Source organism: Dreissena polymorpha, chromosome 2 (genome assembly GCF_020536995.1).
Source record: "Dreissena polymorpha isolate Duluth1 chromosome 2, UMN_Dpol_1.0, whole genome shotgun sequence".
In the NCBI taxonomy this organism is placed as follows: domain Eukaryota; kingdom Metazoa; phylum Mollusca; class Bivalvia; order Myida; family Dreissenidae; genus Dreissena; species Dreissena polymorpha.
In genome coordinates, this window is record NC_068356.1 from 71,438,520 (window position 1) to 71,456,801 (window position 18,282).

Here is an 18,282-nt window from a genome sequence, read left to right on the forward strand (position 1 = left end):
TTGGTGGCTTCCATCGCTGCTACAAAGGTTGAAGTTGCATTTGGAACCAGAAGTGGTCTGTCGAAACCGCGAGAGGGCATCATTTCTTCATTTCTTAATGGAGAGCAAGAATATGGGTAAATGCCACAGGAAGCAAAGCCGCTTATGATGTTGCGTGACGTCATCGACCTTTCCAAAGCTCTTGGGATCAACCGCGGGAATGACCATTTGCTGATGGTATTGATCGGATGTGAAGAGAGGTACTCCGTGCAGGCTTCGTTTAAATAAGAGCTCAGTTGACCGAATACGCTCTTGTTGAGGGGCTGTAATTTATGAGTTGTGTGAGGTGGCAATGCTAAGATGTGTATGTCGTTAGCCTTTGCTGTTTCGATGAGATTCAATGCCTCACGAGAATTATGACTGTCGCATATCAGTAGCTGAGAACGTTCAGGGCCACACTCTTTTAAGAAAATTTCCTCAAACCAGCTTTGATAGATAGCATTGGTCATCCATGCGTTCTCCTGAAAAGTCCATTTTCCAGCTGGAGCTTCAGAAGTATTCCAGGAGTGAAGGCAGCGACTAGTTTTTCCTTTGACGATGAACAAATGGGTCATGGCTTTGTCGTCAGCATTAACGGACGCTACGATGGTTGTATGTGTTCGCTGATTCGATGTTCTGTCGGGAAGATTCTTGACACCTTTACGGGCAACAACGCGGACGGGATTGTGTTCAAACTGCTTGCCAGTCTCGTCCATATTCCAAATCTGGGTCGGCTTTTCCAACAAACCTAGACTCCCAAGAATTTTGCCCAGATTGTTAACATAATTATTAACAACTGTTGGATTTAACATTCTAGCACAAGATGTCCCGAGTTTCAGGCTTGCGGATGACAACTGATGGATGCCGGTTTTTTCAGACCTTTAAAATAGCCTTTCCCGGGAATTCCTTTTTAAAAGGCGTTTTCATTCCAATCTTTTGGCAAAGTCGTCCCGTCTTTACAAGAAGCTCTCGTCGCGTAATGCCAAAGCCACAGCTTGCGGCAGTTTTAACTTGATCAATAATTTTCTCTTCAATTTCAAGAGGAACAACAGGAGGGCGACCTGGTTTAGCATCCATATCAATTTTGCCATTCAATCGATCACTAAGGGTTGATTTAGAGACTTGAAATTGCTTAGAAGCCTGTCTTAAGCTTAAAGCACCCCCCTTTACTGCTTCCACCGCCTGTTTTTTATACGCTATCGTCGTATTTTTTGTCGATATTTTTTTATTTTCGCACCATCTGAAAAAATCAGTTTGCTGTGTCTAATGTATCTTCATTTTAGGATATTTTGAAGTTGTCCGAAATTACAGTATGTAAAGGTTCGAAATTACAGTTACTTGGATCATCGGCGGATTGTAATTTCGGACATTTTTAAAAGGGATTTTAAAATAGAATTTAAATAGAAAATGACATCTATTTATAACATTTATCAAGTCTTAAAATTAAACTGCACGATTGTTAAGGTAATTATGTTAAAAATGCAATATACCTTCTAATTTATGTATGAAACCACAATACCTTTCACGTGTTTCAAATTTTGCGCCTAGTGAACTTCGAAGCGAAGTTGTAAAGGGAGTTAAATGTGTGCGGTTTAAATAAACATCACGTGACAGACATGCTTGATTGACTGGTTTAATAAATGTTAACACTGTAACCAAAAATTTGGTTTAAAATCGCCGAAATTATTCATCTGTAGTAAGCGTGAGTGGTTTATAATCGGTTAAGGGGTGTTGCGGCAGTTTATTTAACGGAGAATATATTTATAGCAACACCGATGGTGCTATTATCACAACTCAATAATTTTGTTATCAGTATCATCAGAAATGACCGAATTGGTTTATAATTCAATTGTCAGTGGTTCGATCCCAGGTGGGGTTAACTTTTTTTTACTTCTTTTTTATTTCTTTAATTTCATTCTTGTTTTATACTGGAGCTTTTTAGTCATGTCGTTTAAATTTATCAATTTAAAGCATTTAATCACAAACTTCAAAACAAGCCGAAATCTGTGAACAAGTACATGTAAGTTATTAATGATTAAGGTCGAGTTTGATACTGTATGGTATTATGTTTGTGATTAAATATTGTTTTTTATTTATGTCTTTTGGTAAGCTGTTGTGATCCCAGTTAAGATTCAAAACAATTTCTAATGTTTATGCATATTTCTTACAATCTATGTACCGGTACTTGGGTTTTGCCTAATTGATGTATTTTATAAAATTTGACGTAGACGGTAGGGATAGTTAAAACAAAAAATCTCTGTTAAACGTGCGGTGACCCCCTTTTTTTATTTTTGTTTCATGAAAACAATACATAGATGAACATATTTGAGAAGTTTCGCAAAAAGTTATTTGATAGAACTTTTTTAAATTCTATATTTGTGGTAAAAATAGTAAAAAAATGACGTTTTATGGGTGACATAAAAATTGTAAAAATTAAATTTCTTGAAATTTAACGTGTGTTCTCCATTTTTTTGGTTGTTTGTGGTTTACTTAAATGGTATATGATATATATTAGCTTATATAATCTCTACATGTTTCCAATTTCATAGGTTATTAATCATTATTATGCAATTAGAGATTTTTCAGTTTTAATGAAAAAGTACATATTATATAAAGGTGAATAAAATCCAAACAAAGTCGGTGACCCTATGTTTTTATTGCATTTTTCATTTAGTATTTGTATGTAGTACTTGAATAAAAATTTTGAGCAAAAGTTATTAGATGGAAAAAAATCATCAAAACTGCAGCAACACCCCTTAAGTGTCTGAAATTTCACGACGTCCAAAGTTGTCGGCTTTTACCCTACAAACACAATGGTCGCACTAAAATTACTTTAAAAATGGATCAAGATTGGCGTTTGCAAATTTATAAATGGTAGAAGAGGTTGCATATGTTTAAAATAATGGACTGATGTTTGTAAACTTGTCTGTCTAATTTCGGCAATAATAAAGCAGAACTAAGAACAGAGTACAACTTTAACGCACATGTATGGATTGTAATGGGGTATTCCATCTTCATAATCATTTTCTGTATGATTGATTTTTTATAACAGTTACGTTTCTGTCAAAAAATGACAAAATAATTCTTTATTTTGTGTTTAAATGTTATGCAATTATTGTTTGCACACCAATTCAAAGTGAACATCTGTATATTGTGTCATGCATTCAAAGTGTATGATGGTGATAGCTAATTGCTACCAATATAAAAAAGAATAATAATATATTGCTTTTGAAAAAGTCAACTGCTTTTATTGTGTGTAGCCAAACATTACTAACATGGTGATGATGATGTGTTTAAAACCAACTGAGATTTAGAAAAGCATCTGCCATGTAGCATAGAAAATAACCTATTTGATTGTATACAGTCAAATGTTTTCATGATACACCAACATTTCCGATTGCTTTCACCCATTTTCAGGACATTATACAAACATTTAATTTGATTATAAATTTACATTTTGATTGATCATTATAATTGAATAAGAAGCGCGCACATTTAGTTACGTGTTGATACATAACAATGGGGAATACCAATGTTTTGATTGGACTTCTGTTAAAAAAAATAATTCTTTTGTCTGTGTATTTGAACAAAGTGGAACTCTTGGGTTTTTATGATATTCTTATGCTAATTTACCATCAAATTTGAGTGGAATTTGATATAATAAGTATTAAAAAAAATCTGACAATTTTCTAAATGACTTTTCCTGAAAACATTAAACATTAAAAGTATGTTCACCTGTGAATAAAAAAGTGTTATCAATGCATACATAGTATAAGAGGTTATGATATTTTACAGCTTCTCAATATGCTATGATAATAGTTTGCAATGAAATGAATTATAACTGAATTAAATGTTGCCACTAAGATGCCACCAGCCCAGTGTTTAATTTCTGAGGTATTTTACTTTGAAGCCATATCAAAACTGGGATAGGAACCAGTGTGGCAGTTGGCATAACATAACATAGCTGGTTGGGAGCTGTTAGTAACGTTCACAAGAAAGTGGGTGAGTAAACAGTTATAAATTAAAACTTTCTGTATATTTGCATTTAGATTAGCATGTAGATGTCTTCGTGAAAAAGTTTAATTTTTATACACCTCACCTTATACACCAATCTTGAGGTGAGAGGCGCGTAGTGATTATCCGTCTGTCTTTGAAATTTACACAGTTGGTCTCTATTCACCTATTTCTTAAATGATAAATAAGCTTTGACCCAGGCCTTATTCCAACTTAAAAATAATAATTTCTTTAAAAGATTATTCAAGGACGTTGTTCGCAAAAAGTTCGTATTCTCCTGTCTGAGTTGTTTTGGCTTCTGTAGCCATAATAATTTGGATGTAAATATTGTCATTTGTTGTAAACTTATTTAGTTTGCCTTATTTCAAAATATTGCCCCTAAATGGCTGAATTTTATACCATGTTAACCAGCACTTGAACTAAGTGTTAGTGTTCCAGTCATTGAAAGTTTCACAAAGCATGTCTGAAAACATACATTTTATCTTACAACCATGAAAATGTAAACAGTAAGGACCGTCTATGTAAAACTGAGAATCTTAGCCAGCGTGTTTGAAAATTAACCAGTGCAGGGCATGCTGGTTTCTGCTAATTTCACTTAATGACTGTCCGTGTGTCTCTCCTACACTTCAGGTCACCAGACAGTGAGCGCACATTGAGTTCTGTGATTTACGAAAGCATCTGCAGAGACTGGTAAGTTCAAAGTTGTCATTGTTTTGTAATTGGATTGAAGGAGGAAACATACTAGATAGAGGCTTGAACAACTCTGACCTGCAATTTAGCAAAATAATGACTTTCTCTGTAATTAAACAATTTATCAATTAATCAGTTTGGGATTTGTTACAAATATTAAAATCAAAATTCACATGTTTAAGGTGGTAATGAACATTCATAGACGAAGACCTTTAACTATGATAAGATTTTAAGTAGTTTTATGGCCCCTTTTAACTTATAAGTCTGGTAAGGGTATGTGTGCAAAATGAAATTAAGGTGAACTTTTTATGTGCAACAAGTACATATCTCTGTAACTACGACAGTTAATAAATTGAAAATTCCCAGATGTCAGATTGTCATCAGGGTTCCTTGTCCTCCTGTCGACAAATTTACAAAATGTGCGATACTTTTTAAAAATTGGTCATTTTTCAATTGACCATTTTTTTGGGGATACTCTTAACTAAACTCACGAAAGCTGAGCAGTCATTTAATGGCAGTCATTTATTCAAGCAGATTAAGCACAAAGAGCATGGTTTGTTATCCGATGATTATTGAGCCTAATGTTGCAGACAAGAGCAGTAGTGATACTGCAAGCTTTTCTCTGATGTCACATCACAAGTTTCCTGCTTGGCTAGGCCCAAGCACACAAATGAAATTTTAATATCAATGTTTGTTTTTCATCTTCTGACCAGATATCATTTAATAATTATTTGCTTGCAATAGGTAGAGTGTAAATTCAAAATAGCAAAACAAATAGCGGATAAGATTATTTTGTGACTTGGTTTGCTTTCATTTCAAAATGAGGCTGACTGTTGGAGTGGAAGCAAAGGGGCAAATGTTGTCTGGATTAATTTTGGAACATTATAACCAGTCCTGTCCTGAGTAAAGATGATTTTATTATGAATAATTGACAGACAGTCCACAAACAAGGTGTTGATGAGAAGGAGCATTTATCAACCTGCTAGTGAAATGTTATTTTTATATTTTCTTTCATATTTGAGACTCTTAAAAAAGTAATAACAATATTGACAACAATTTACATTATTTAATATGTTGACATCCGAGTGTCATTAAGCTGCTTAGCATAAACTTCCTATTGTTAAGAACTTTAATGCTTAGTTCTACTCATAGTATTGCAGTTGAATGGCAACACTAACATTTAAAGACTGACTTGTGTCCAATATCATTGACAAAAAAATAATGTTTTAAATGGCAAAATTTAGTGGCGACCGTATTTGCTACCATTCCTAATTGAAATTGTGACATTTTTGCCAATATGATCATGATGATCATATAAGGTATCTAACAAAGGCCAATAACTAGGAACTGCAAGTTAAAAGTATTTTTCCCGTGTTTTCAGAATAATGAATGTGTGCAACATTTCTGTAACTTTAAATCCACTGAAGATTTGTTTAGGGTCTTTTTCATCCGTAAATGACCTATAACTAACCAGTCCTTAATCAGGATTATGCCCCCAAAATTGCCTGATAAGGGATAAAAAACATAAAAAATTAAACCAACAAATTTAATTATCAATTGACGCACTTCAGAGGTCATGTTTATAGTCACATGTTTTAAATTTGCATGTATACATATTTTCTAACCCTATGGATCCCCCTTAGGTCTTGGACACAAGGAATAAGTCTGCCTCACAGGTGGTTAGCGTGTGGCTTTGATATTAATTAGTGAAAACATCATTTTGAAGGATCAATAATAATAATATAACGAAAAATCAACTTTTCTGGAGAAAAAAATTCACTATCAAATATATATCAACTCGAAATCACCCGAAAACAGGTTGCATCGCTTTGAACAGCCATTACTTCATCAATTTTGCAGCGATTTTCATGAACCCGGTCTTATTCAACGCAGAAATGAATTTCCCTTTCTGGAAATGTATATATCTTGTTATATTTCTACACATGCTGGGTCAAATTTTTAGAAATAACACAATACACAATTCGCGTGACCTACTTAACAGCGATCAGACAGGATTAATGAACGAAATCTCCAGGCGTAAAGACACACCTTTACATTGGACCAATGAAATCACTCGTGTGTTTAAAATGTCCGTTGTTGAAATGTATGTAAATAAAGGTTTCAAACTGCGCTGGACAGTTAGTTTTGATGCATAATGCAACGGAAAGCACGGTAAGAATTTGTTTTCATATGTTTTAATGAATTATGGTATCGAGGTCCGTGAACTTTGCAGGGAAAATGCCCTTTACTCCGTGAAGATTTCAGTCTTAGATCCTGTCCGATCCATGCTAAGTGGGTCACGCGAGTTATCTCGGGTTATTTCTTAAAAGTTGACCAAGTATTTGCAAAATAGTGCAAGACATGTACATTTCCAGAAAAGAAATTCATTTATGTGTTGAATAAGACCGAGATCGTGAAAATCGCTGCAAAATTGATGAAGTAATGGCTGTTCAAAGCGATACACCCTGTTTCCGGGTGATTTCGAGTTAAATACATTGTTATATATATATTTGATAGTGAATTCTTTTTTTCAGAAAAGTTGATTTTTCGTTGTAATATGATTATTTATCATTCAAAATTATGTTTTCACTAATTAATATCATAGCCACACGCTAACCACCTACGGTCTGCCTCACAGTTTTCAAATTAGTAACAATTCTGGTAAACCAAACATGTATATGGCAAACAAATAACAAAAACTAGTGCAAGGCTTTTCATAAAAGAAGTAAATAGGTTGACTTTTCGGTACATGTTTTGATCTCTTTGTAATTGGGAAAGGACATGTTTTTTTAAATTATAATACATCATACATGTATATTGTCACATGGTATACATATCTTGAAGTCTCTATGTTATTGTTGTCTATATACAGATGTGTAAGCACATTCCTGCATTCACAAAGAGATAGTCTTCAGAGGAATGAAATTAGAACTAACCAAGCATAATTTCTTGCATTTGTAAGATCAGTCATGTTTTAACATGATAAGCTTAACAATTTACCAACTTAAAACACTAGAAACATTGATTTTATACATAAGTGTGCATTTTAATGGATGTCATGTAGTTTCTACTTTCAATTCCAAATAAGTATTGAAGCATATACATTGGAGATGGAAACGTTTGTTTATTCATCATCTCATCATCCGGTTAATTAGCTTTTTATTGATTTTAATGATGCACAGAACTAGTGTGTAAACAAAGGTATGCCCAGGGCTTTCCTTAGACCTCAAATCTCAAGAGTCAATGACTCTTGGGACCATATTTTCAAGAGTCAAAATCAAATTTGTATGAGTCATAATAATAACGCAAGAGAGTCAATGATCTTTTGTACTTGAAGCAAATTACTGAGATATAATATATAAAAAGCAACATATTAACAAATATCTTAACATTTATTTCTTATATTCCAGTCAATAAAAGGCACAATGTAAACATACATTGTGAGCATTGTGAAATCAATACGAAAAAAACACACGCACTGGTACTGACATAAAATATCAGGGATGTCAATTGTCCCAAATTCGAAATCCGGAAAATTAAGCAGAGAGTCTGAGACCGTAAGATAAAGGAAATAGAGGGCACAGCCCCTTGAGCCCTAGCTAGCTTGTTTTTTTTTATTGTCTGTCTATGTGCAATTTCTTGTAAGTTCAATGCAAAATTTTATCAATCAGACCATCCATAACACCGCATGTGTATTCGTCATTCTTTAAAAATGTTAAAAAGAACGTTGAAAATAAATTAAAATCGACGAATCATACCGTATCTGAAAACGTCCGAAAACATGTCGAGATTCGTCTTTTGCACATTAAGCAAATACGCAATCAATATATGACTCTGTTGACACATTGTTTTAAAATATGATTTTGCAGTGCTTTACTTTGCTTATAGATAATTTATAGATGGCGGACATTAGCAACGTTAGTAGAATGCCAATGGTACGGGTTTCGGAAAGTAGCGAATATGTTTCGTCAGTTACTGCTCATGTAACTGCTCAGTGCCAGCCGCTTACCATCAGAAATAAATACCCCGGCCTTAAACTAACTCATCGGATTTACATTCATCTCAAAATCGACCCTGGACGGCTAAAGTCCGGGTTCAATTATTTGTTTATTTCATGTGCCATCTTCACAAAAGACCTATAGAATACATATAGGTCTTTGACATCTGTAAGCACAATGGGTTCAATCAGTAAACATGTTCCAACTGCAACATCCTGCCTGACAGAAAATGTACATTGCTGTATCAATGTGAAATAATAGTATTTTTCCTGTATTGGGACAGCTCTTGTTAAAAAGTTATCAATTAGTTGGATTTAACCTCAATTAATTAACATACTTACCGGTACTCATTTAGGCTTTGGTCATGGGTATATTGCTTTAAACAATGTAGCTTATTCAGTGTGGCATATGATGTATTTTTATGCTCCCGGATCAAAAGATCACGGGTATATTGCTTTTGGCCTTTCTGTCTGTCATTTATTCATTGTGTGTGTGCCAAATTTTTAACCTTGGTTTAAGTTTTGCAATAACTTTTGCATTATTGAAGATAGCAACTTGATATTTGGCATGCATGTGTATCTCATGGAGCTACACATTTTAAGTGGTGAAAGGTCAAGGTCGTCCTTCAAGGTCAAAGGTCAAATATATGGCTTCAAAGAGGCGCAATATGGGGCATTGTGTTTCTGACAAACACATCTCTTGTTACAACAGATATTACTAGTATATATCATGCTGAGATGATTCTTCCAAAGATTGTTATTTCACTCTTTAAGGTAGCGCACCCCTAATGGGCACATATCCAAATATAATCTAATTAATTATTTTCTTAATCAGCATCATTTCACTGAACTACATGCAAATTTGTAGGTAGGCTTTCCATGCTTTTTAAAAAAATATACCGATTTTTTCTAAACCACCCCCACGCTCGGCTTTTGTCCAGTTTATTTTCACCCCTGGGGTATATAAAAGTTCCATAATTCATTCAAATTTCCAAATATGGGCATGCAGTTGGTGTGTACAGATGCAGTAAAGGTGTTTAAAGTTTAAACAAGATGAAATAAGTATTGGTTTACAGACATTTATTTTTTACAAATTTTTATCTATGGAAAAGCGCCATGAAATGTAAGTGATTTGAGCCAAGTAAAAACAAAGTGTCATACAATTCAAAAAAGTATCATTTAAGTAATATTTTAAACTTAGTTTTTTTAGAAACACTATATACAGCAAAAATACCAAGAAATAGACAGATTTACTGTTTACTTTTTGAAATAAAAATGCAACATGCATCATTCGTATTTTCAGCAGTAAATCAACCATAACGTTGTTTTAATTTTAAAAATTGAAGGATGTGCATAAAAATGTCAACATATTAAACAATAAACATAGCTTATATGCTATATTAAATCAAATTACGTTAGAAAAGAAATAAAACGCGTCGCAAAAATATGCAATGTCGGTAGGATTCGAACCTGCGCGGGAAGATCCCAAAAGATTTCTAGTCCATCCCCTTAACCACTCGGCCACGATAACTTCACATTAGTGCAAGCTTAAATTAGATATCCATAAGTAAACAGGTAAAAAGGCTTGTCGATCTTTGAAGAAATCGCGAAATCGTATTTTTCAGATGATATTTGGATCAAAGTCAATATTTATTGTGAAAATAATGTATTCTAAAGGAATTACATAATCATATATCAAAATTCGAAGTTTGAAAATGCGTCACTCAGAAATAACCGATCATTGAAGATCGGCAATGATCGTAAAATAAATCGCGGGAAATCATTAGGGGTGCGCTACCTTAACACAATTTCCTTTGAAAGACTATGTAAAAGTCTTTACAAAATTACAACTGTCTGACCCCAGCTTGGTTAGCTGTTCTGTTGCTGCTAAATCAATATGGAATTACTTAAAGCCATTGTAGAGAAAACTCTCTCCATTTATTAACCTCTGTGTATTAATTAAAGGAATTGAGACATTTAACTAAATTAAGCTAGGTTGGTTTTTTGGAGAGGAAATGTTCATGTAGTAAAAATAACAATGTAGCATTACCCAATCTTATCTCTTCAATTTGCTGTGTACTTTTAACAATTTGCAGTGTACTTTTAACAACTGACAATTAACCAAAATGCAAACTTGCTGTTATGTAGATTTGACTGGACTTTGTGAATTGTTTGCCAGTTTCACAAGGAGTGTTGCTGAGTATTGATTATAGGCATCTGTGTAACAGATGGACCCCAATTGCTGATCACATTCTCCCTCACATTGTTTGCACAGTGTCTTTGTGGAGTGGTTAATTAATACAAATTAAATTTTATCTTAAGATTGTAACTACTAGTATAATACAGTGATCAATTGATACAGGATGATAATCATTAATTGTGTTGATATGTGAACACTTTCAGAAGTAAATATAAAGCCAGAATTCCCATGCTCTCACTTTTAGTCCAAACCAAGTTTTCATTAACTTATCAACTGTGTTAAGCAGCCTTTACTTAGTCTGACTTGGCTGATGATTTTTGTGTTGCTTGTGAAAGATCATTTGAAATTTTTTTCTGTTCAACTTTGGATTTGTTGATGTCTAAAGTAGTCAAATGCTTTGCAAAATTATTTGATTATTCATCTATGATTTCTTGCAATGGAATTTGCCTAAAACTTGGAAGTAAGCATTTTTTTGTGCAAGTAAAGTACATCACATGTATTAAATCAGTGTTCATCTTGTAGAGATGGTTATGATATGTTTAATTTTATATTATTTATTTAAATGAGGCTAAGCTACCCTCTTGTGTTCAATTAAAAGGAAACAAGTCACTGAAAATATAAAATAAGTCGGTCTATCACATTTTCTGTCACTCTGCACCTGTGTACTTTGTGTTGCAAATTTTCCTCTTAGTTTTCTGTTTATCAATATGAAACTTTAAAAAACTTAAAAAAAAATGAATTCAGATCACATTTTAATTATGCGCATTACAAAATACTTATATGTAATACAGTCTTATTTGACGGCACAATATTTAAGATATGGTTAGAACTCTTGAAGCAGTGACGATTTTGAATAAGTACATATAGAAAGTTTAGAAAAATTTCTTTGGAAAGCCCTGGAGTTATGTGCTATTCAACTTATTAATTTTTTGTCACTGACATCGTACATGACTTTTTTGTGTACTTTGTACTTTTCTCATGTGTGCAATTAATGTGGAGTAGGAAACAACAAAAACATGAGATTAATTTAAATTACAGTAATACTAATGTAATGCAAGTTTGTGAAATGAGCCATTCATCATCTTCATTGACAGTTTTGGTTGAGTCTCTCATTCTTATCATCATAGGCAAATACTTTTTAAACTAAGTTAAACTATTGAATTAATTTATAAATATTATATTTTGTTTGAACGTTTATATTCTTGTTAAATCTAATAGAAGTTCTGTCGATTGACTAGCTATTCGGAATTCCTGACCATTTAGTACATTGAGTTTGAAATCTTGTTTGCCATGTGAATATGCATGATTGCTGTTGTGAACTGAACACATTTTTAGCTAATTCTTTTTGTTTTTAGCTCACCTTTTTCATTATTGTTTTCACTGTCTATTTAGGCGTGAGTGCCTTGTGTTGTGTAGTCGTAGCCTCCGTGTCCCTTGCCCGCACGCTATCTACCCAGCATGCCTTTTACTCAGAAGTCTGAGCAGGTGATCAAGAAGAAGAATGAGCGAGATGCACTTGACCGCCACTATCGCATGAACAGACAGAAAGTATCTGTCACGTTGAAAGACATGATCAACTTCTGTCGGCAGCACCAGATGGAAGACCCGCTCATCTTCCCAGTGCGAGAAAACCCTTTTAAGGAGAAGAAGACTTGCCAGATATTGTAGACCCTTGCAACTGCTTCGGGTGGACTTATGTTGTCGTGTCTTCCCCCATCCAGTCACTGTTATTTTGTAGACTTCAAGTGCTTTCCATTGTTGTGTTTCTATTTTCAGTTCAGTTTATTTCTAACAAGCATGAGAATTCCTATGTTCAACATTTATTTACGAATTATTAGTTGCCTGATTTTTATGTCCCCCACTATAGTAGTGGGGGACATATTGTTTTTGCCCTGTCTGTTGGGTCTGTTGGTTGGTTGGTTGGTCTGTTGGTTGGTTTGCGCCAACTTTAACATTTGCAATAACTTTTGCAATATTGAAGATAGCAACTTGATATTTGGCATGCATATGTATCTCATGGAGCTGCACATTTTGAGTGGTGAAAGGACAAGGTCATCCTTCAAGGTCAAAGGTCAAATATATGGGTCAAAATCGCTCATTTAATGTACACTTTTGCAGTATTTCAATATTCAAGATAGCAACTTGATATTTGGCATGCATGTGTATCTCATGGAGCTGCACATTTTGAGTGGTGAAAGGTCAAGGTCATCCTTCAAGGTCAGAGGTCAAAATTATGTGGACAAAATCGCTTATTTTATGAATACTTTTGCAATATTGAAGATATTTGGCATGCATGTGTATCTCATGGAGCTGCACATTTTGAGTGGTGAAAGGTCAAGGTCATCCTTCAAGGTCAAATATATGGGTCAAAATTGCTCATGTAATGTCACTTCTGCAATATTGAAGCTAGCAATTTTATATTTGAAATGCATGTGTATCTCATGGAGCTGCACATTTTGAGTCGTGAAGGGTCAAGGTCAAGGTCATCCTTCAAGGTCAAACGTCATATAGGGGGACATTGTGTTTCACAAACACATCTTGTTAAATTTTGTTTGTTGTTCCTGTATTGAAGTAATCACACATATTACACATATAACCACCGGTGTAATAGTACAACTGATATCTGACCAAAACAATTGAGCTATTGTGTTTAAGTTTTGGACCAAAGAAATCTTAAAATTGACTTATTATTTAAATCTCTTGACAATATTAACCCCATGGCTGTGCAACTATTCCATGACAAACCATCTTTTTGCCGTATCATTACAGGGTGGCTGGCTTTGAAAATATGATTAAAGCATAACTCAATCAAAGTTTATATGATGAAATGTTAAATGTGTTTGATTTTTGTGAACAGTGTTTAATTCAACTGAAGTACTAAAGAATGTGTTTGTGAAAATTTAAACTACTAGTATGATTTGAAAAAATAATCAGGCATCTTTATGTCACAAAATCATTTGTAAAGAAAATTTCTTGTTAACATCCAATTATGAGGGGGTTTTGCCGTTAGTGACCAGTTCATGTAAAGATTGTAATCAATATTGTTAATAATACGAAATCTATAGTCCTTCAAATGCACTGAGACATTTTGTAAATTTTGCTTTGTTGAAAACAGCTCTTCAAATCTTAAATTAAACAGGTTCTTTCTATTTGCTTTTCATTTTACTGATTGTATAATTTGAAACAAATAGTAAAATAATTTTAAAACCTTTTTTACTATTCGTGGTGCTTCATGTTCAGGCGGCCATTGGATTCATAGAGCATCAAGTGTATCCATTCCTGTATCACTTCCATAATGATGTTGGTGCTGTTAAGGGTATATTTGACAATAAATTTTGTATTATTCTTCAATCTTGAGGATTAAACTATTTATTTGTTTCTTTAAATGGCGTTGAGTCAGAATTTGTATTCGTAATTTTTTGTTGAGTATTTATTTGAAGGTTTAGGCATTACAACTTACAGACTTTATGGTAAATAATATTTGTATGCCCCCGGATCGAAAGATCGGGGGTATATTGTTTTTGGCCTGTCTGTCTGTCTGTCATTGTTTCAGTCATTGTATGTGTGTGTCACAAAACTTTAAGTTTGGTTAAACTTTTATAGCTTTTGCAATATTGAAGATAGAAACTTCATATTTGGCATGCATGCATGTGTATCTCATGGAGCTGCACATTTTGAGTTGTGAAAAGTCAAGGTCAAGGTCGTCCTTCAAGGTCAAAGGTCAAATATCATTGTATTTTTTGTTCCTAAAACTTTAACCTTCGTTAAAGTTTGGTCATAACTTTTTGAATATTGAAGATAGCAACTTGATATTTGGCATGCATGTGTATTATGGAGCTGCACATTTTGAGTGGCTAAAGGTCAAGGTCATCTTTCAAGGTCAAGGGTCAAATTTATGGCTTCAAAGCGGTGCAATAGGGGGCATTGTGTTTCTGACAAACACATCTCTTGTACATTTAGGTGTAATCTGAAAGATATGTTGACTTTTTAAATAAAAATTCTTTACATTGACTTGTAGTTGCCTGAACAAAATAAGCATTCAAACTCTGCTTTGAGCAAAATCGTTGATTATTTGTGGTGTTTTATTCCGTGTCTTTTTGTTGCAAAAAAAGACATAAAGTAAGGTATCCATGTACCATTTCCATTTTCTATTGTGTGTATGGTACGTGAATGGCGTTCAACAGACATCGATATCATAATATTGGCGGTTATGAACAGAAACCACGTGAACCACTGAACTCGTGTATTTCTGATAGAATCATGACTGAATCATGAAGATGCGAGTCGATTGACATATAGTTTTCCCGACATTGCCATTGGCAATGATGTATTTGGAGACCGGACACCAAGCATGTTTACTAACACGCTCCAATTCATCAAAACGTATGAAGATTGGTTTCAAAAACCGTTTCACTTACTTAACAAAATTACCTTAACATAGTTTTTCAGCCTCATTAACAAGGAGTTGCGAATTTCATCATCTTTGTAATCTTTGACATCTTGGTTAAAGCCAATGAATTACGCAAGTGTTCTTTCGCTTGATGCTTTCAAACAATTATGCCTACCTCTGCACAGTCCATAACATAGAAACTGTTAATAATTCAGAAGCCGTAACTATCGATTTTTGTGATCAATATGTTACGCGTGTGTCAATACATTGTTACTACCGAATAACAAACCGTTAAAGAGCCTCGCACAGTATATCATTTTGTGCCAATCAATACGTTACCTACTACTTTTCCATTCCTGTTAAAGATGTAAAGTGACGGGTACTTTTCTGTCAGTTCGTACCTCTGCTTTAAAATCAATTCCTGCCAGATGTAGTGACACTGCCGACAAGAGGTAGATTCAATAGTTATGCATTCGCTGGTGTTGGTTGTTCTAAATTAGTGACTCGCATGTCCTGACTTTCTGTCTTACGCATGCTCACTTAAGTAACGCTGCATCAGTTGTGAATTGCATTAGGTCCGTGGATTTTATATAATCTGAAACTGAATAGATCGTCTTACATGAGGATTAAACTACAATACTACATATGATTATAATCCGGAAGTAAAGGTGTATCTTGGTAAGGCTTGACGGTAAGAATAATTCAATATTTAGACAACCTTACCGACCGAGGACTGTTGTATACAATGACGCATGTGCTTTCATTCGACAAATCTATAATATATAAAGAAAAAAAGTATTAGTTCATTTTTATTTGATATATTGTAACATTGGTATTCATACAATCTATTAATGTTGTCGCTTAACAATGCGCACTTTATCAAGAAAACGTTAGACAGATCTTAAACTTGGTATATGTAGGCTCTTGGCAAGAAAATAATCATTCATGACCTGAAACATACATAAGGAAGTAGTAGAAAATCTCAATCGCATCCTTATCCAGTTTTCCGGATTAAATCGTTTTCGCGTTCCAAGTTTTCAAGCGATGTATTATACGATGTTTTATAATTTATTTTTTGAAAATTGCACATCGTAATAATATCGATTTAACGTAACTCGATATAGACAGATGCACATGATGAAAATACTGTGTTTGTACATCGCTTGTTATGAGAGTTTAGTTAATGTGTTGTACATTTTCAGAGGCGTTACACTTGTACGTCTCCCTTTCTATAAGTTTGCTTCTCTGAGACCAACGATGTCCATGGGTAAGTAGCATCCGGCATCGTGCGCATGCGCATGCACACTGCTATTCCACATATAACACTTCTAATTTACCTCGAACCATTTAACATAACAGGGCGCAGGATCACGTGATTTTTGGGGTTCCACCTTAAAACTTTAATGGATTTACACACGACGGTAAGTCTTGCTTTATTTCAAATAACTTTTTTTTTAAACAAATTTTCTTAAGAATTCCAACGAGTGCATATAAGGCAGATTTTAATGCTGCTTATGACAATCTGAATTACAATGGAATTACTTTGTTTAATAAGCATGTGTTCTTGTTCAAAAATTCAGTTTTTACTGCATTCACTGTACACGGTTATGTGTCGCGCAACGTGAAATGTTGTCACCGATTTCAGACGTATTCAAGGATTAATTCTTTTATCTTAAGAAAACGGCACAAACTGCAATTAAAACGGTCTTTTATGCACTATAGAATTTTGCAAATGCAATTCAACAACTTGAGATATTTGCAAAAATAAAGTTCTTAACGGTGTGATAACATTCTGTCCAACCCATGTTTAAACCCCTGAAAACCCCGTTGATTCTGCACCCTGATAATCTCACTTAAATGTTTAGGTCCCCTGAGCACATTGTGGTCGTCTTGAGCGTTTCTGATCACCTTTTATCAAAATTACCTTGTAAACACCAAAGAGGCCACATTTGTTGCCATAATTTCATGAAACCAAAGAGGCCACATTTGTTGCCATTTTTTCATGAAATTAGTTAAAATTCGGCCATCGTGAGGTCAAAAACTAGGTCAGTTGTTAAGAATAAATCATCCCTAATTCAACATTTTAACAATCATAAAACTTGCTCAGAACATTTCGCCCCATTGGTGCAAAAAGGTACCATGTGCGATATTTCGGGTGAGATCAAATATGGCTTCAGTCCGTTCAAAATCACGGGCCCGGGGAGGGAGGCGTGACAGTTTTCCTTATATGACTAGTTGAACACGCCGGAAGTCATATTTGTTAAGCTCACCCGAGCACAATGTGCTGATGGTGAGCTTTTGTGATCGCCTTTTGCCGTCGAGCGTTGTGTGTCGTGCGGCGTCAGCATTTGCTTGTTAACACTATAAAGGCCACATATCGACCTTCATCAAATTTGGTAAGATGATTTATGCCAATGATATCTTGGACGAGTACGAAAATTGTTCCGGTTGGTTGAAAAACATGGCCGCCTGGGGGCGGAGCAGTTATCCTTTTATGGCTATTGTAAAAACTTGTTATCAATTTTAAAGACACATTTATAGTCCAATCTTCATTAAACTTGGTCAGAATATATGTTCTTATGATATCTTTGGCTGCACAGATCAGGTCAGTTCCTATGTATCTCGGGTAAGCGACTTTGTCTTTTTCAGGTCCTCTCGTTTACACATGTTATTAACTAGTACATTTAAGAGAATACAAATGTGCCATATGATTACAATTTATTCATTGTTTGACATTTACCGCCTAAATGCATTCATCCGAATATTAATTCTGCCTTTAAAATATAGAATACCTTGCCAAAAAACGTTGTCGATTTTGGTTTGTTGTAAAGAAAATGATGATGAGTTGTTGTTGATGTACATTAAAGCGAGATTATATGATTTTTTATATGTGTTAAATTGTAATATATTGATAAAATATGTTACAATAACACAAAATAGGCAAGAAAAATTATACATTGAAGACGAGTTTCA

General features: G+C 34.2%; 1 protein-coding gene across 2 annotated transcripts in view; it reads left to right on the forward strand.

Annotated features, from left to right (window-relative positions):
- LOC127867559 (guanine nucleotide-binding protein subunit gamma-1-like) overlaps nucleotides 1-18,282 on the forward strand; it is a 34,832-nt gene that overhangs the window by 4,692 nt on the left and 11,858 nt on the right. Inside the window, exons 2-5 of one of the 2 annotated variants that reach the window (XR_008043555.1) lie at nucleotides 3,929-4,020; nucleotides 4,663-4,722; nucleotides 12,312-16,000; nucleotides 16,512-16,526. Coding sequence is in view for 1 of the 2 variants with exons in the window: in XM_052408828.1 (XP_052264788.1) it covers nucleotides 16,567-16,576 (10 nt within the window). In the remaining variant the exon portion in view is untranslated. Of the gene's footprint in view, nucleotides 1-3,928; nucleotides 4,021-4,662; nucleotides 4,723-12,311; nucleotides 16,001-16,511; nucleotides 16,577-18,282 lie in introns of those variants that run through there. The other variant, XM_052408828.1, reaches the window with a different exon arrangement.